The sequence below is a fragment of the Neodiprion pinetum genome, chromosome 2, assembly GCF_021155775.2.
Source record: "Neodiprion pinetum isolate iyNeoPine1 chromosome 2, iyNeoPine1.2, whole genome shotgun sequence".
Classification (NCBI taxonomy): Eukaryota; Metazoa; Arthropoda; class Insecta; order Hymenoptera; family Diprionidae; genus Neodiprion; species Neodiprion pinetum.
The window spans coordinates 38,727,214-38,747,262 of NC_060233.1; the positions used below are offsets into that span (position 1 = coordinate 38,727,214).

The 20,049-nt window shown below is 43.4% G+C and overlaps 2 protein-coding genes across 9 annotated transcripts in view; one reads left to right on the forward strand and one right to left on the reverse strand.

Annotated features, from left to right (window-relative positions):
- Positions 1-10,974, forward strand: part of LOC124213269 (uncharacterized) — a 96,301-nt gene extending 85,327 nt beyond the window's left edge. For 4 of the 5 annotated variants that reach the window (XM_046614411.2, XM_046614413.2, XM_069133371.1 and 1 more), the window contains 4 exons: positions 7,270-7,368; positions 7,673-7,922; positions 8,129-8,245; positions 8,454-10,974. In XM_046614411.2, coding sequence (XP_046470367.1) covers positions 7,277-7,368; positions 7,673-7,922; positions 8,129-8,245; positions 8,454-8,960 — 966 coding nt within the window. In that variant the 5' untranslated portion in view covers positions 7,270-7,276 and the 3' untranslated portion in view covers positions 8,961-10,974. Of the gene's footprint in view, positions 1-6,773; positions 6,924-7,269; positions 7,369-7,672; positions 7,923-8,128; positions 8,246-8,453 lie in introns of those variants that run through there. The other variant, XM_046614412.2, reaches the window with a different exon arrangement.
- The window catches only part of LOC124213268 (uncharacterized), a 108,036-nt gene continuing 98,780 nt past the window's right edge, over positions 10,794-20,049 (reverse strand). For 3 of the 4 annotated variants that reach the window (XM_046614406.2, XM_046614409.2, XM_046614408.2), the window contains 4 exons: positions 17,850-18,032; positions 15,159-15,351; positions 14,748-15,058; positions 10,794-14,596 (listed from right to left, as the gene is read on the reverse strand). In XM_046614406.2, coding sequence (XP_046470362.1) covers positions 14,036-14,596; positions 14,748-15,058; positions 15,159-15,351; positions 17,850-18,032 — 1,248 coding nt within the window. In that variant the 3' untranslated portion in view covers positions 10,794-14,035. The remainder of the gene's footprint in view (positions 14,597-14,747; positions 15,059-15,158; positions 15,352-17,849; positions 18,033-20,049) is intronic. The other variant, XM_046614407.2, reaches the window with a different exon arrangement.

Below are 20,049 nucleotides of genomic sequence, written 5' to 3' on the forward strand. Positions count from 1 at the left end.
TCCCGGTGTACGATTTACCGTCGATTTGGCAATATACGTATAATAAAGGATCGTTGCCGGATTTGTCATCCGGGGTTAGACGTCGGTACGCAAGTACACAAATTATACATATATATATATATATATATTTACGTACACACACGTCATGCGTAACGCGTCAGAGAGTCGAACCCCGGAGGAAAATGGTCTGGGCAAGGGATCCCGGCCTCGGACTCCTCGGCAGCTCTGCCGCCGACTAATTAGATGACCCGGCTCGTTAACCGGAATCGGAAGTTCTCCGTCAATCTTCCCGCCCCTTCCATTCATCCTCCTTTGCCTCCGGGTGTAGGGAAGGCTGGCGTAACAGGTAAGGCACGGTCGGCCGGCGAAGCATACAGGTGGCCGTCGTCGACCGCCTCCACCTCCACCTCCACCCCCGGCAGCGTCGTCGCGGCGAGACGGGCGGGTGTGGGAGTCTGGGGTCGGTCGGGTCTGTCGGGCGCGGGTTGCGGGCATATGTTTACAAACACGGAGGGGGAGGCGAGGGGCTGCGCTGCGAGGGCATTATCGGGTAAGATGGCGAGCGAGAGGGAGACACCCGGCGAAAGCGTGCCGTCGCCTCGCGGAGCACGTATCGGAAAACCCGTCGGGCGCGAGGAGAGCGAGAGAGAGACAGAGAGAGAGAGAATGAGAGAGGGAGGGAGGGAGGGAGGGGGGTGAGGTGAGGCCGAAGCGTGCCAAAGGCGACTCCGCCGGGGGGGGGGGGGCGGGGGGTGGAATGCGGGGGCGGACGGAGAAGACGGCAGGAATCGGAAGTGGTCCCGTCCTCGTCCGACTCGCGTCTCACGCCTCGAATCGCGCCATCCCCTCGAACCGAGTCCGACGGATCGGGTATTCGGCCGACGTAAACAAGCTTGTTGTTGCCGGATGGTGGCTCGGCGGGATACCTTCGACGATAATTTTACCGCCAATTTTTTTGATTGCCCCAATTTAGCTAGTCAACCCACCCCGCACCCTCTTCGCCTAGCCCCAACGTTCGGACGCTCATACAAGAAATTTACCTACCCCGGATTGGTGGCCGAATCGAGGTCAAGCTTTTACAGGAATAAATCCACCCCCGCTTTTTTCTATTCGCTTCCGTCTGATTTCTCGTTTGCGTCTTATTTTTCGGACTCTTACAACGTTCGTGTAAATTTACTTCCTGGTATATAATATACGGATGGCACGAGTAATTTAACGCAATTCACGATCCTTCAACTCCTGTGTAGGTAACTGTAAGTCAAGGAATATACGAATATTAGGGTGGTTCTTGATTTTGGCTTGGAGATATTTTGGTCGGAACGACACCTCGAACTTGTTGAAAATTTTTTAAAAATAATGTGCATCGCTAAGCTTGGAATTGATTGATCCTCAAGCGAAAAGAAAACTTTTATGTTTGAATTAATTTTACCGAGTCTGAAAGTCAAATTGTTTATTGAAAAATGTGAACAATCTTGGACTAAAAGTTTTGTTCTCTTCGCATAGTCTTATTATGAATTTTAATGCCACGTTTGATGGTGAATTGAAAAATTAGGGTGGCTACAATTTTGGAAAGTTGTCGGCACCTATTTTCGTTAAATGGTGATCGAGATAAATTTTTCTTGCTTAACATATTTGCAATCTAGAAATAGATCTTACGAGCATAATTTATGCGATAGTAACAATTATTGCTGAATCGTTCGTTAAAGACGTGACTCGACGTTTTGGAAAATCAAATTTGCAAAAGCTTGTCTCGTCCGAAAGTCTTGTGCCTTGTGCAAGCTCTGCTTCAAATTGTTAAGAAAATTGTGCCGCGCTCCTTCCGAGTAGCAAAAATATAATCATACAAATTGGAATAACAGAGATCAAGAAGGTTGTAAGAGGTTTGAAAAACAAGCGCCGTTCGTATGATAGATATCTGACGGTATTGAGTTGTGGAAAATTGGGCCAAAGTGAGGAATCGCGAAACTCGACAATGCACGTCGTTAACGCCACGCGCAGTTGCGGAATAAATCGGGACGGCGATACATGTGCTCCGAGATCTCGGGAATAAGTCGCTGGGGGCAAAGCTCCGTGGCAAGAGGATGCCTTTGATATCCACTTAAGCGAATGTAACCTCGAAGACGATGGAAGAGAGAAGAAAGAAGCTACTCTACGCGTCATCCAAGGGCTGGTGCAGAGCCGCTGAATTGTAGTGGCCGAGGGGGTTGACGGAATCGGAGGAGCAGGATGAGGAAGGCTGAAGTACGAAATTAGAGAGGAGAGGGATGAGAAAGGGCTGTAAAAAAGGGAAGATAATACATCAGAGAAGCCTCAAGGATTTCTGCTCCTCCTCCCGCGAAAGCGTATCGCGGATATTCCGCGTGTGTGAACAACTGCGGGATGAATGTCTCTGTTTAGGGGATGTAAACGAGCCTGTTATGCCCGCGGAACTTGGGCCAAACGAAATTGTTACCTCCTCATTATTGTGTACATCTTTTACCTCGTCGCGAGGAAGATCAGATGATGTTATCTTCGTGTAAAACGCGCTCTTTGTATATATTTGTGTGTATCTGGAGCGATAGTTGGAGTACGTCGAACGAGGAGCCGTTAGCCACGCAACTCTGACACCTCGACGTGTTAGATCGAATTCCTGTACACCTGTACCTTGTAAAATTCGTATAATAAATCCTTTGGAAATTATACAACGTCTCCGATTTCGTTGTTATGACAAGCTAACGAAGCACGCGTACCGTTGTATTCGTACGCTTTTGTGCCACTTAGCTTTCTCCTAATTGCACCCTTCGCGCATAACAACCGTCGTTTCAATAAACACACGTTATGCTTCCAAAGTTGAGCAGTGAACGCGAAAATGCAAAATATTCGAGTCATGAAAAGTAGAGAGAAAAACAGCTTTACAGAATAAAGTGAAATAACGAGAAGACGAGAATTTGAACCGCAAATCAGCTAAGCGGTGAAATTCAAAAAGCAAAATCTTCGCTACATTTATAAACTACGATTTGAATTTTACATTGTCCCGAAGTAGTCAGAATTCGTATTCGTTTCTTTGCTTCGGTTTCATTATCTCCACGCCTTTCGCAGCTTTTCTCTTATTTGTACAAAGTATCAATTCACCCGACTTTCTGACCATGACAATTCTTCCCGCGGCGTTTAACCCGACTCCTCTTTGCGATCGTTATACTTTTATACCTGGCACGTTTCCCCCATACATATCGAAAGAAATTTGGACGATTTTATGTAATAATTACGCCCAAACTCGATCGTTACGGTATAATGAGGGACCGGTTTAACTGTTTCGCAATAAAATTCCGGGAAATTTTATTCATTCGTTTTAACGTTCGCAAGGGAAATTTCGAGCGAAGATTATGCCTTGAACGGTTTATAGACCGGAAAGATCGTGTAATGAATTATGCGGAAAAAGAGAGAGACGCCTTCGAAGGAGAATTGAAACGCGTATATTTTCAAGGTGCATTATTGTCTTTAGGCGCACAACACGTAGAAGAATACAGAACGCATCCAGCTGCTCGCTGCGTAATTTTCTCTTTCTCGTTGATAACGGATCTCGAGATTTAATCATGCTGCCTCGATACGGAGTGACGAATGTATGAACCTATGTTTCGGTACACGAATTGAACTTGACGCGGTATATCTTTACCCAATATCATCCTTCTCGATACCTCGCGCGTAGGTATTTGGAACAAGAGAGTTTCAAGAGATGCCGATTTTTCTCGCTCGTATAATAATACATACATCCATCACCATCGGTACAAGCCACAGCGTTGTGACTGCATCAGCATCAGCGGCAAAAGCAACGAGGCTCCACCGATAACGACGTTATCTTTTTCCGATCGTAAACGGACTTGCGCCCTCAGGATTTAACGGGTCTGGTTATACACATTGTACAGACCTATACAGGGCGTTGCATATCGCGTCGTAAAATGACACGTTAAAATGTCGATATACCGCTTTAATATTTCATAATGAAAAATGGCGTCGACAATAAAAGCCTGCGCGAACTTTCGGCATTCGTTAATGTTATGAAATGTAACCACCCCCTCCTGTCTATTCCCCCTTCCGCCCCTTCGCCCCTCGCCCGCCGCACTTCCTCTTCCTCTTCCTCTTCCTCTTCCTCTTCCTCTTCCTCCTCCTCCTCCTCCTCCGCCTCATCCAACGCCAACGCTCCAGCTGGCTCCGCGAGTTATGCCATTCCGGGGTCGCCTCCCCACCAGTATCCACAATGCGATGGGAAAGGTATTGATTTAAAAGTACATTCGTGTTTTCATAATGTTGTATCTGTACCTTTGCCTCCCCCGCCTCGCCGGCTCCGTCGCTTCCTCCCTTGTTCGCCAATCGCCACCCCCCGCGACCCGCGAACCCCGTTATCACCCCCCGCACGCCATGATCCTTACTCGCGGATGAAGATGGCACCGTGTATACGGAAAATAGTGATTTTTCTCGTATCAATTCGTCAATTTTTTCTTTTCGATTTTCGCGTTTTATTTTTTTTTTGTTTTTTATATCATAAATACCGTTTTGCGTTTTGCGGTATGAAAAATTCTTATTGCTACTTTCTTCTGTGGAACTCAATGCCTTTACTTGGAATTCGGTTTCCATCAATATTTCGAGATGGGTTTTCAGAGATTTCTCAGGAGAAATTGTGATACTGTGAGATAAAAGATATCAGGTTACCTTCGGGGTGCTTTTGTTTCTTGAGTAGATTTAACAACGATTTATTCTCTTTCGTACGCATGCATTTAGTATTTGAACTGTAGGTGAAACCTGGTTCTGTTTGAACTGCGTTCCTAAAAATACCGAGTCATCTAGTCATTTCGAGAACTCGACTCGCCATTTTTAATTTTTAAAAAATATTCTCCACCTAATCGATAATTTTTTTTTTAGTCCCATTACTGTAAAGGAAAAACTAATGATTAAATCGCGTGATAATTATCATAAGAGTCAAGAGGTATGAATTCAAGGAAGCTGATCAACTTTAAATCGACGATTATAAATTTCTGTTAAAATAATAACAAACCACCACGAAAAGGGCATCAATTTCTTTTTCGAAAATTCCCCGTTATCTGACAAAGAAATCGCAAGCTAGCATTCGCGATTCTCTTGCGTGCGAATGGCAACATATTACGGGCTATGGAATAAACATAATCTATCAATTAGCCCTTGATTACAGTTGCTCGTACCTGCCGTGTATTTAATTGCGGGTGTTAACGCGAAAGCGTAGGTGTGCCTGAAAAGTGAAAATACGAACGATGGTACGAAACAAAGCACGAGGTACGGGACGTTAGCCTCGACTCATTCATCTCCGGTTACGATTTTACCCGATATACTAAGAAATAAATGATACGTATTATACAAGTCGAGGCAGCGATGCTAATTGCTGCATAGTAATGCGATCGTGTGTATTTCTATGCTCGTAGAGAGTTTCAAGTTCCTTGTTATTATTATTACCACAACGAATGATCCGCTGCAGTGCGACGAGTGCCAATTATCGACTACTGCTGTCGGCGAATACGCGAACGTTCGGAACGGGGAAAAATATTTGCGAGAATTGAATCGCGCGTACGAAGTTTGAAACGTAATCTAATACAACATGACACGCTCTGCAGAGAGAGAGAAAGAAGGAGAGAGAATGCTATAATCATCCCGATGCCGATTATAACCGAATATACAAAGATTTTCGCCATAAATATAACACTGCAAAATGTGTGGGTGCATTTTAAATAAGCGCGCGGTGAAATTCGAAAAATTTCCTGCGGCAAAGTAAAAAGAAAATCAAATTTTTCACGATTCGCAGAAATGAGATGAGAGATAGAGTACGCGAGATTCCCGGAACGTGGAAAAAACTCGAGATGTATTTATACACCTGGCTAGGGTAGGATGGCAGGGGCTGGTTTCCGGAAGAGCCTTCGAGCCCCTCCCTTTTGTATATCCGTGTACGTAAAACTGGGCGACAGGATCCGGGGAAGGGAGGGTGAAAGAGAGAGAGAGAGAGAGGGAAAGAGGGAGGGGGTGGGTTTTTACTATTGATTACCGAATTAAAAACGCGCATGCATAATTCAGTGATACTTCCTGACCGAGCTGTTCCGCACCAGGGGTCGGTAGCCGCGGGAAATATATTTCCACCCCTGCACATTTGGTGAAAAAACAAACCGTCAGATGTCACGCACGGAAAAATCCGCGACGTGTCTTTGAAATATTCCCGCCTTTTCTATCGTCGATAACTTCACTGCAGTATTGTAATATCGCAAGGGACAAAAAGTGCTAAACTTTACGTTACAAGCTCACCGGATCTAAGGAAATTTAGCAAAAAGCTGCCTTCCCGCCAAAATTGAAGTTAAGATTTTTTACTTCTCTGTCGAATCACGTTCGAATCAAATCACCCCTTTTAAATTCACTGCATTTCCTTCTTTTTTTTCTCTTTTCATTTTTGTAAAGCGCCTCGATGGTAGGTGAGCTTTTCTCTTATCCGGTGCGTTTATCAGCAGACAGTAAGGGTGGCACGACCCTCGAAATTATTCGAGGAAGCTTAGCCATTCGAGGGTGAGTTACCAAAGTGGAAAAATTTATAGGGAGAGAACGGTTCCGGGGTGTTTCGACTTTTGGTCAACAGATGTCAGCCCTGCAAGCTGTTCAGGTTGTCTACTCGTATTCCTCGAGGGAAATATTGTTCCACAATGTTCCGTCGATGGCGCAATATTCGCCCAATAATTTCCAAGAATATCGCACAACTTGTTCATTCTGTATAACAGTTGTGTGCTCGACTGATTTTACGGACTTGGGAAGTAATCGATATCATTTTTTGTCTACAAAGATTAATAATTTTTAGTCAAATTTGATCACCATATTGTATATCAAATATTTCCCGTCACTGAATTTTTTGCCAACGAAGAGGTTAACTTGGAACAGAAATCGTGAGTATCTCACAACTTGCGGAAATTCACCCAGATGGTCTCGCGCTCAACGGTGGAATCGTATTCCACGCTCTTTACTTGCTGATGAATACAAGTGGAGTGATGAAATAGAAGAAAGGCAAAAACGAAATTGAAATCCAGTTAAAAATTAACAAATTGTTCTTCTTGATAATATTCCAAATTTGCTCATCGATACCGTTAGACCAGCCAGCCTTGTCTGATACTGTCGACTGCGTGCAATACGACAGTAATAATCAAGCAGCGAAATTCTTGGAATCAAAAGAAGAATTTTCTCTCCTCGTGAACGCTCGTTAATTTTCTTAATTCTGTTTTTAATTTTTTACAGACAAACGATGGAGAACAACGCTAACACGAGCGTAAAACACCAGAAAAGAGGTCCGCAGTCATTTAAGCAGGCGGAAGAAGTCGGACTTATCGGCAGCAGGTAGGGTTCTTGGTCTTCACCCTTGTAGCTCCAAAATCTACCTTGACGTTTAGGGGTAAAGGAATGTTTACCGAATCTACAAATTTCCAGCGGATATTTTAAAATCTGAATTACCCGATAGACGTAAGGGATGGCAGCCTAGTAATTAGGGTAGCTTTTTCAAAACACCTCAAACCATAGACAATTGCGTCGTAACGGTTAGTTTCAGTCCCCCACCGGCTAAAAAAAAAGAAATAAATATCTCGGAGAGAAGGGCTGCACGGAGGTAGATTTCAACCCCATAAAAAGAATTTTTTCACCTCAGAATCTGGACCCAACCGGAACTGACGATACTGTTGCACGAGTACAAGAAACGGGAATTTCTATACGACATGAAGAACGTGAACTACCGCAATAAGTTCGCGCGTGAACAGGCGCTCAAGGAAATTGCGGATATTTTGTGCAAAGTAAGGCCTCAAACAACCGCGATGGACGTCAAATTGAAATTCAATATTTTGAGAACTCAGTATCACGCCGAGTTGTCGAAAGAGAAAAAATGCGCCGAAAGTGGAAAGGTATGAAAACGCTTTCTGTAACATTTTACCCAACAATTTTAATTTTTTCTTGTTGTTCTTTCCCATGTAAGAAGAAGCAACAATTTTTGAACGTACCATGATCGATTTCGGGATTTCATGGATATGCCATTGTGAGATCGTAGATTCGTGTATCCAACACTGCGGCTAATTTTTATGCATACGTGTGTATAATATATTTTCAACAGTTTCACTTGTCAACCCTTTGGTTCATGGATCACATAAAATTTGTGAGAGGTCATAACCGTCGTGAAATATACGGCAGGCGTGAAAACGAATCGTCGTCGGACAACAAAAGTTTTGAGGTATGCACATACACCTAGATGTGTAATATTACCATGAAAAAAAATGTTTGCCCAGCTGTGTTAATCCACCTAAACTCACACACGATTCGCACAGACGACTTACTGACCTTGTGCGATTTTTTAACGGGAGTTCTTCTCGTAGGACCATTTAATTAAGATAATAGTTAATTCCGAAATATTACGGATCCTGATACCGTTTGCGTCTTAGCAACTGCCACAGGTCAATTACGAGGATCAGGCCAGTCTGTCCGAAGATTGCTTCGTGGAAAATGACGAGAAGTACGATGAGTTTGAGGACAAGGAGGCCAGCAACGCGGAGGATCCGTTGTCCACGTTAAAAAAACGGCCAACACCGTCGGATGTGAAAACGGAAATGGTGTTTCTGGACACGGAAAGCGAGATGACGTCCGATTTTCTCGACGACAAGGAGGACGAGGACGACGGATCTAGTCTGCCGGTTATCAGCTCGGCGACGTCGACCTTGCACCAAAAGAGAAGCGGAAAAACTGGCGAGGAAGGCGAAAATCCCCGGAAGGCCGAAAGCTCGAACGAAGTCGCCAAGGAAAGTTCGGTTCGAACTTCCGAGGAGGATCTATTCGGGCAAATTGTTGCGAAAAAATTAAAGAAGATAACCAACCCGAGAAAACGCGCCGATGCTGAGCTAAAAATATTTAGCATTTTACACTCGGCTTTCATCGACGAGCTCGATACGTGAATAAAAATTTTTTTTAAGTAACTATTTTATGTATTTAATTCCCGAGTAGTCATAAGGAGGCCTATGAACCTTTATTTTCACTTTTTCCTTCCACGTGTTTTTGTTTACAAAACTTCATAAAATACTCCGAGAATGAATCAACCGGAGTGAAATTTTTGTCTATAAGGGAAGTCGGGAGAAAATAATAAAATAATATCAATTATAAATTATAAGTGTACAGAACTTTTGGGGAGACTGAGAAAGTTATGCTTTAATCGAAGTATGACTGACAGTGAAATGTTTCGAGCGATAAATTAAATGGGACGTAATAAGCTTACATTTAACTATAATACAATACTTTTCACCTCGCAAATTCTCTTTGGTAAAAAAATTTCGGTCAGCTACACATGCAAATGATGAACTTTCAGTAATACCATAAAATGAGGTCAGATATCCAAGGGTTTTTGGATCATCCAAGTAAGCTGAAGCAATTCAAGTAAAAAAACCCGTCAGTCATTTTTTTTTTTTTTTTAGAAAATTAAGGACAGTTTTATACTCCTGTCCCATAATGTACCATGCTTTCTTGATAAGTAAGGAAAGAGTACATGCGTTTACTTACCTTGTCGTGTTGGATGAATGACGATCAAGTACGAAGATGGAGAGTGGTTAACGTTATACTGATATTTAGTCATTTATTTTGCAAAATAAACTGACATGTATAATATGGTATACTTTTGGAAACAGCAGAAATGAATGTTTATTTTTTATTTCCCCCTATATTTATATTTATGGTAATAGCACGACAACAATGTTACTTTCGAGTTTCGATCCATACCTTGTCACGTTTTTTGAAAAACGAAGAAGAGAAAAAGCAACCCAAAACAAAGATAAACTTGGGTAACCCCGAAAAGCGAAAAAAAAAAACAGCAATAACTCGGATATTGCACAAATGTTTTAAAAAATTGAAACGAATTATATATAGCTATTCAAGCTTCAGAATTTATAAATATATACGTTATAATGTAAACGTTAGCGATATTTATGAGAGCGTTTTCCACCGTCGCGCGCACGCGCGTAAAATTTATTGGCAAAGTGTATAACAATCCCAAAAATATCGGAAACTCGATTGCGCTTACTAGCTAATAGTAAGATTACCGGAGTTTAATAGCTTCGCTTCTTTTCACGGTTGCATATTACACCAATGAAACGTTCGCGAACCACAATTTCCAAAACCGTCATTCGTTAAATCGATCGATATTCAAAGAAACCGATCGTACAACGACGAATGACGAATGATCGAAAATTGGATCCTCCTTCGACGTAGACTTTCCGAGTAACGATCCGTCGATACTCGAGCGTCTTGCCGCCCTGATACCCCCTCAAAAGCTTCATAACGGCTCAACCCTTGCGGGGTACGAAGGGCGGTAAACTTCCCTAATATTACCCACTAACGATAAGATTATAATTAATTGATCATGTGGAACGGCTGAGTGATGGAGCGGTTGGACTCCGTTTCGTAAGATTTAGTTTACATACTAAGTTTACCCGGTTAAATGATGAACTTTATCATTACCCTACGTCTATGCCTGTATATTAATGCATACCGTATACAGTATACCTGTGTGTGTGGATATTTTCCACGCTAGGGTTGTACAGGTGAATTTTTGTTCGTATTTTCCTTCCTTTCTTCGTCTGTACTTCACTTTTGAAATATTACAACACTCCCATTACAGATATACCGCGAGCCGGCGTTTTTTCACGATGTATTCGCAGCTCGGCGTACCCAGAATATCACGGTGTTAAAATTAGATCGCGATTATTGCGATGCCTCATTCTCAAATACGCGCCTTCGAGTCGCCCTTCCGTTGGTGCAATTTACGTCTAACTACACGGACTACGATCATAGCTGACACAATTTTATTTTCGACTTTTCGACGATGTCCTTAGTCGATAATGAAAATTGACAGAAAACGGAATGAAAATTAACCATAGCTATGGGAATGAAAAATTATGGATATTTCCGTGCAAAATCTCTTTCACTTCCGAAAAAATACTAGCAAGAAAAGAAATTCTGAAAAATTCAATATCGTACTAATTAGTTAAAGCTTCGCGAGCTAGATATTGCCGGCTGGAAATAAATACACTTTTATTGTTAAACGGAACGTTCGCGGATATATTCGTAGGCGGGAATACGTATAGACGATAGAAGGTGTAACATTTTTATTTCAATCACGTGGCTTATGATGCTGTGAGTTGGAGAGATCGAACTTGAAGTTGTTTTAATGAAATTAACGACATGCGGAAGTGACTGAGAATTTTGCGCGATTCGAAGAAATAATAATTATCACTCGTTTAGGACAAGCTATGCGATATAAAATCTACAGCCGCCCGTCATACTCGTATCTCACTATCTAACGTCGGTATAACCCAAATGCCTTCGCGGATGCAGCAACATCTACACTCAGTTCTACACCTAAAATTGTATTTTACAGTTTACATTTAAACACACAGTAGACATATCTCTTAGCTTTACGTACTACGAGATAATAATTATAGTGTATATGAATATTATGCGTATAAACAGAGATATATTTGTATATGTACTTTATAAACGAATTCTGCCAACGGTATGTGCAATGTGAACAAAGTGAAAAGCAAACTCTACTCTAACCTTCGAATAGTGAAATTTATCCATCTCTGATTGTGAATCAAGGATATCACAATACCCGTAGGAGTCTTGGATACATTTTGAGCGATTCTTGCAATGCTGAGCAATCTTCCATTGTGCGATGAGCAAAAGTAAATTACTATATTCAAGATTTATGGTCGATCCCAAGGAAATGAAGATTCAATACTGCGAGCAGCTCTTGTTTATAATTTTTCGGATGTAATCGTCGTCACCGAGCCCCTCGACTATAATATACGTATAGACGTACTTATGACAATATTTCACAACAATAATAATTATACACGAATAACAGCGATAATAACGTTACTAATCTTTCAACGCAAGTGTATAAAATCTGAAACTTTCATAATATATGTAGTCAGCCGGCAACTTATGCGGTTATACGATGTAGATTATTATATAATCATGTCGCTATTTAATGTTGTAATCATAGGTAACAACAGCAATAATAATAATAACAATAATACTATACATATAATAATAATAATAATAATAATAATAATAATAATAATAATAATAATAATAATAATAATAATAATAATAGATGTATATTACGTGTACTGTTTTATGTTTAAAAATCTTAAGGAACTATTTTGGCACTAGAATCCACGTCGTGTGACCTTAAGCCTGCTTAAGAATTTTAGTATAATATCGATCTTAGCAGTTAAGAGTATAATACCGACTTTAATTAATACTGATTGGTTATATTTTTAGTCATAATTCTTACTCGCTACAGATATAACATGTATACCTATTATTGTTAGATACTGTAATCTAAAGTCACTGGTTTACACATAGCAATATAAATATTCCGTCGTATAACCTGCTATTATACAGACGCTTCTGTTACATACTATCCGCCGGTTTTGATCGTGCTATAAAATTCTCTTCTAACATTGGTGCAATATTCCTATAATTATTATAGGTATTTAAAATTGCTCGAAGGAAAAGCAAAAAACTATTCTTAAATATTGTGTGTATTAAAAGTTTTTGTTAATATTAATTCACATCTTTCCTTCACTTCCCTCTTATTATTATTATTATTATTATTCTTATTATTTTTTGTTCCATATATCAATATCGTTCTTTGTTCTACTTTTCATTCACGGAGCTTATTCTTCCGTTTCGTGAAAAAGTGACATTTTTTTTTCCCTTGCCAATTATATACTCAAAAACAAAAAATAAGAGACAATGAAAATGTATTTTTGATCGTCATTCGCGAGAATGCCGACGCGGGATCCGATACATCGTAAGTCGCCAACCGGTATCAAAGAATACGATTCTACGATTGCTAATAAGAGTCGTATAATTCAATCATCCGGGTAAGTCTTCAGGGTTTTCCTAATCGACACCAATAATTCAACACGATAAGATAAAAGCCGAGGATCCTGCGCGAGCTTTTTCGTGTAATTACATTCCTCTACAACGATTAGCTGATCATAGTTATCAGCGCTATATTGGTTATCGACGTTGGAATTATATGTCGGATCCCAGTAGGTACCGTACAACCTTTCAAATAAATTAGTCAGTCGTAATATTGGTCATAGACCTGCACGCTTTAATTGCCCCCCATCCATTATGTCCCGACCGATTGTTCTTCCGCAGGAATTGAGGCGTTGAAAAATTAAGTAGAAGGTAGAAAATAAAAAATAAAAAATAGAACATAAAAAAAAAAAGAATAAAAACGAAACCGCAGGTACTGGCAAAAGAGCAAAGCTCCTCACTTATGCGCACACAATTACGCAGCGTAATAGAACGCGCCGCAAGCACGAGACGACGACACGGACAGAGCCTGGGTGTCGTCGGAGCGCGGCGCGTTCGTTAGCAGCCAATTGTTCTCGCCGTTGTCCACGGAGTCTTCCGACTCCCAAGGCTTATATGCCGCAAAAGGCTGGGTAGGTGCCTCGACGAGTGAATGAGAGAATGAGAGAGGGAGAAATGAAGGGCGGAAGGGAGGGAGGGAGGGAGGGAGGAAGAGGGCGGTCATTAGGCTGCATTGTCGAGGCCGGTTTAAAGCTCCGTGCTTTCGCCGCTAGTCGCTGAATGCATTTTCGCAAGATTTGACTAATCTAGCCCCGCGCACGGGCACCGCGACGTTTCGCGTGATCGCCGGAGAATTATAAACCGCAGAGTTAACGCCCGGCGTCGTTAATCCCTAGACGCGAGGTACCTGCGGCCTTTCGAAAAGCTCCCGTTTCACCTGGTCCACTCGTCCCGAATTCCCTTTATTGCTCCCTTTTGGGTTACTCCGCTCCCCGCCCTTGATCATCTAGTCTGTCCGAGCGACGGAGCGTTTCACCGCGTACCCGCTATTCTATTTACCTACACCTCTAAAACGCCTCCCTTACGAACTACGCGTATCACCGCCACCAGGGACGGTCAGCCCTTACCGACCCCCATCTTGATATTAACTCTCCCTTTTCTCCTCTATCGGACTTACCTCGTTCTTCAATATTTCGAACTTCGGACTGAGACCGGGCAGCATGTTCTTCGTCGTAGTTTTTATCTGGCTGTATATGTCGAGGGACTTCTTCCTCTCCAGCTCCAGGTTCTCCTCGATCAGTCGGGGCGGTATGCTCCCCGATCGTCTGTGGGACGGGACGAAGGTCGCGGCGCTTTCGGCCCTCTGTTCTCTCGGTGATTCCTCCTTCTTGTGGTCGGGTGTCAGGGTGCCGTTTCCCAGCTTCCGCTGCTGCTCTTGGAAGGTGTCCTCCTGGGTATCCTCCTTAAGGAGAGCCCCGGTTATAATCGGCTTCGTTGTTTCTGGTCTGCAAAACTCTATCGACAACGCCTTCTGCTCCATTAACTCGAGCTTGTTCGGAGTCGAGCCGTTAACCTGCAAATTCGGGTTCGACTTGACCGTGTCCGTAGAATTGCTCGCGTCCGTCGAGTCCTGGTGCTCCATCGACGAGCTCGTCGAGTCCGTCGAGTACTCGACGTGGCTCTGTTTCTCCAGTGTCATCTGTACCTGAAAGGAGAGGTGTAAATTTAGGGAACTGCCCCGGGTATTGATCGTTTCGCCAGTTTACCACCGCGGTAGCCGCGGTAGCCGATCCGTGTTAAACGGGGTCAGGAGCTTCTGAATATTTCATTCAAATTAATCCGACCAGTGCACTCACGCTGTGCTCCTCAAACTCCCCGTTCTTTTCGAAGCTCATTGACTTCGGTTCGTCTACCAAAGTCTGGTCCACGTCCGGGGATTTCTCGAACTCCACCCACTTCGAGCCGCCCTCCAATTCCCCGGCATGCCTGTTTGCCGGATCGTCAGTCTCGTAACCCGCGTAGACCGGGTACCCAAAGTGACCCGATTGGTACTCCAGCTGGTTCCCGTAACAGTAGCTCGGGTTCGCTGATCCGGGACTCGATACCGACAAGTCGGATTGGGATAGGCCGGTGTTCGTGCTCCCGAAGATCTTCGTGTTCTCCAATTCTGAAAATCACCGAATGCATTTCGCGAACGTCGCAAGAGTCGTCGTTCCCGATTAAGGGACTGCAAACTACGGGAGTCGCGTCGATTTTTATCAACTTACCAGCATTATGACGATCGTCGGCGGCTTCTTCGCGGTGGACAAGAGCCTGCTGATCGGTGACGGTGGGTCTGACGTCGTCCGCCGATCCCTTGTTCGCATCGGCTTCGTCACTCTGGTATTCGGGTTGCACCTCGACGATAAACGAGCATCCACCGTCGTTGTACTTGTGATTGTTCGTGTCCTCCATCGTGAGCTGAAAATGCGTTGGAGTCAAATACTAGAGATGGAGAGATACGCATAAATGGGAAAACTACTCGTCGGCTGTGTCATTTTTTCACGTGTCCTAGCGCGCATCTTCGAGCCTTGGAGCCAAATGTAGGGTATCTCGAAGTCGTTAGAAGGCCGTAAGCGGTAATGACGTCACGCTTATCGCCCGGAGTCGAGCGAATAAAAGTTCACCTCGTCACAGGAAGACAGCATAACGTATCTTCGGAAGGACATCGTTACGTTGGAGATATTCGTGCTTAGTACGAACGTCGCATAAGATTTTGCACTACGGTAGCTGTAGGAATTTCAGACGAGAGTTGACAGCTGTATGAAAGTTACCAATGCTCGTCCATACTCAAAAGTCAAACGATTCGCGCGGTGACAATGCGTCTTACGTGATTATCCTCGTGGAATAGGGTGCGGAACATAGCTAAAGCCGTTTTCTCGGGGAGTGGAAGCAATTTCTTCCAAGATCCGTCGAGCTAATTGAGTTTCCTTTGAACTCACAGCCGAGTGTCATTCAGTTAGCGCAATTACGAACTGTAAACTCGGGCGCCTGTATATTTGTGCAGGTGTGGCTCCAGGGACGGTGTGTGTAGGCACATGTAACTACGAAAGTTTGAACAGATTTTAATGATTAATCAGGTTTGCACAAAAGATGAACCCTGTGAAACCTAATTAAACTGTTCCATTGTTTCAAACGGGCGACGACGAAAGACCAAATTGTGACTTAAGCGACAATGCATCAAATGTGCGATTGACCGTCAACGACTTCAACATGGGTAAAAATTGACAACTGGGAATACAACATCTCTTCAACAATCCTTCGATTTCGTGACAGACGAGCATTTTGAAAACAGCAGTGAATGATGGAGTTCAAAGTATAGTGAAATCCCGTCAAGGAGTGTGTGCACGGAATGGAAAGGTGCCGGGCATGATGAGTTGGTCGGAGCGTCAAGTGTCGTATAGATCCTGCATTTTCGCCGTGCATCGCGTCGTGACAGCGGTAGGTATGTAACTCGAACCGAGGTAAGAGGCACCGCCAGACATATCGTAGAGTGTCGTTACGTAGTCCCGTCAAGTGGACGTCGAAAGATACCTCTGAGCTTTGTACCCCGCTGACAATGCCTGGTCGCTGATCGATTCGGTCTCTTCACTCTAGTGGCCTGCAGGCGCTGCGCCTCGTCAGCCGGCCAGATAATCGCCAGCTAATTAGCTTGCGACGGTTAACCGCGTTACCGGCCTCTCCGTGAAAACATCTTGATGGGGACGGTGGATTCAGCGATGAACTGGGTTCGCTGGCACCGTCCAAGGAACCCGGAAATCCGTGGCGGTTTATTACGGAGAAATAAATACCTGATGGGACTTGATCCACCCTCGTTCCGAGCACCCTGTTCCTCAGGAAGCATTGCCTTATTACTAGGTATACGCAGGCCAGTATATTATTATGTAAATCTCTGAGCTGAACGGCCTGAAAGTGAAGAAAACTCGTCGGAAATTCGAGGAAAATACTCGCTTAGCGGTGCCTACTTCCCATTAGGCTCTATAAGGAGTTTCATTAGTGCAACATCCCACGCAACATTGGGCTATCAGCCTCGCCACAGTTTTGTCCCGAGGATCCGGCCCCGTTGGCGGTAACGGGGGAATGAGATTAGGGTAAGAAATTTGGGGTTACGATGGGGTTAATGATTCTTGACAAGCGGTGACAAGCCCCGTGTAATCCCTGGGAATGGTGACAGCTTTCGACAATCCGGGTCGGAAGTACATTGAGAGAGATAATTTCGTGCAGTGCTCGAACGCTCTTCTTCGGTGTTTTCAACGATTTTTACGTGGTTCGAAAGGCATTTGAGACGAGGAACGACGTCTCTGCATTTATCCGAAGAGGGGTTCAAGATTGAAGAATGAAAAAGGTGAAATTTCCCCAGTCATCCGATGCAGCGGAAGCCGACGAGAGTAGAAAATTGAGCAAACACACGTACGTTTGTCTCTGGAGACTTGACTTTTCGCCGTGAATACCTGATCAGAGAAGCGGTCGCGGGCAAATGAGAAACCTTCACTGCGCGAGTGCCTCTATTTTCGACTAAACCGTTCCGACGTTTTCTACCAGGGAACGAATGATTTTCCTCCAAGGTTTGATACAGACAACCCCGGGGGCCGGTGTAGTTCTCTAACGCATCGAACGTTGCCTCGGGAAATTGGTTGCTGGTTGCCCATTGCTTTTTCTCGCCTGAATGGAGTCCAATAAGTGTGAGCTTGTCCGACCGGTGTCAAAGGTGAATTGACACGTGTGATATTGGATTAGGTCAGCTTAGGCAGCGCCCGGTCGAGCAGCTACGTGCCGTTTTACACCGAAGGCCTAGCCTTCGTTTTTGAAACCAGTACGCTACACCCGGAAGAAAATGCAATTCAGGACCATCGAGAGACGCTTGCGGCGTTCGAGGCAAAAAGCATCCGCCTTCTCCCGTCTCCCAAATGATTTCTTACCCCTCTTTCCTCCGTTTCGACGATCAAATGGTTGTTCTTCAGAGTCAGGGTAATGATGTTTCCGTTAGCGTTTTTGCTCGTGTGATTCCCTGGTGACGTATATTCCGTGCTTCCGGTCAGCGCGACTTCCTCCATCACTTCCGTCTCGCAGATGTATCTATTTCCGTCAATCCCGTTGACCAGCTGCAAAAAGTGGAAAAAGAGAAAAGATTAGCGAGAGTCGGATAAATTCGGTGAAAAATCGTTACGGACTGCATTATATACTGTACAATCAGAGCAGGCCCACTGCAGGGATAATATCGTTCCAGGATTATTGAATTTGAAAGATTTTCGCACAAGCACGGCTCGTTGAACAAGAAAAGAGAAAACGGAGAGGTGCGTATTTCTTTTTCTCTCGCCGTTTTTCCTTCGTAAAAAGGTAAAAAGGTTCGGCGCTTTTCCTTCGTACGATATACAGCGGGTCAAACAGCGAGTAAACACTTCGAATCCAAGAGCGGATCTTCATCGATCTCCGAACATCGCTGCAGAATTGAACTGAAGTTATAAAAGGATGAAGAAAAAATGAAAAAAAAAAAAAAACAAGGCTCCACAGCCAGGGGAGCTGGTGGCATCTTGCCGAAATACCCGCCTCTACACACACAGCCTAAGTTAACAAACTTGGCTATTTGTTCAGAAAATTATTGGCTTCTTTACCGTAGCCGGTTTCTGGCAAGACTCGAGACCTGCAGCCGAGAAGCTCGAGTCCAGGGGTTAGTCGAGAAGAGGGTGTAAAAGGCACGTCGAGATACAGTCACTCGCCTCGGGGAGAGAATAATGCGTCGTATATATTTGCAGAAATAAGTAAATACGCATACATACGTATATAGATATACAGCGACGTATGCGAGTCCCGTGTCCATTATGTGATTTATCGAAGAAACGCGAAGTTTCTGAGATAAAAGAACAAAGTTTTCATCACGGTAGACTTGCTCGAGTGTTCGAGGGAGAGTTAAGTGTAAGAAAAAATCTGCCGGTGAGGGACAGCTAAAAGTTCTCCGCTCCCTTAATGACCCAACTAAATTAAATTTTACACCCTATTTTGATGGCCATGAGACCGGCTGCCGCATTTTTTTATTTTCTTTTCCTTCCAACTCATTATTTTTTTTTTCTCTGTAGTTCCCTAACGAAAACACATCGCGTCAAAATATGGTGAGGATCTAGAAGAGATTTTATGTTATTACAAAAAAAGTGCTACTTTTTCCCTCTTGTCTCTAGTAAGAATGTGCGACGTGCTACGAAAACGGGGAAACATCGAAAATGCCTGGAAATACGTAAGAACCAAGTTTAAAGTTTTTTTTTTTTTCCTGCCAAGTGTTACTTCCGTGTTTTCCAATCTCGGTTCTCTTGTATGGTGCAGCTGTGTACGGACATATTTTCAGTCGGTGGCAAAATGCAGTCTAGCGGAACTGCGTGCTATTCCACCAAAGACGACACCGCTGGGGTGCACAGCTGGAAGATCTCAAGAACAAAAGCAGCCTCCTCGTTTTTGTCCTCACGGAGTTTGAAAGACACAATAAAAAGCTCGCGTAAGAAATTTGAATTTTACTTGAGATGTTCGCGGTACGCTAATTTTTTTTTTTTTTTTTTTTTTTTTACCTTAATTATTTAATGCAGATTATGATGTAGCCTAACTTCTACACCGAAAATATTATAATTTATTCCCTATTTCGTCAATCGCGTATATTAAACCTAAATTCGATCATCGTTGTGATAACAATTTGCAAATATAAACTTCAACGACTTTCATAGCGTGGGGTATGAATATTGTTAGCCGCGCGGTACATAAAATCAGCAAACCGCCCGGACTCCGAGTGAAACTTCATTAAAAAACTTTATCTACTTGCGAAGCGCACTTGTTTCGTCGACTCGAAACCGCATGCCCATCAGGCTGCGAGTTTTCAACAATACATTGTTAGGGACGAATTTAGTAATTTATCAGCGGGTATAAAATATCTCGAATTTTTCTTATCCCCGGAAAGGTGTATGTACATAATATAGAGGGACAGGGAAAACTCCGAAGCGTTGACAAGTTGCGAAAAATGTATTTCAGCTGGTTGATGGAACCGATTTTATCTTTTCAGAGATGAAATATATTCACTGATTATTTTCATCGGCACGATATTCAGTTTCTACCGTCACCGTAAAAATTTATACGAAGATT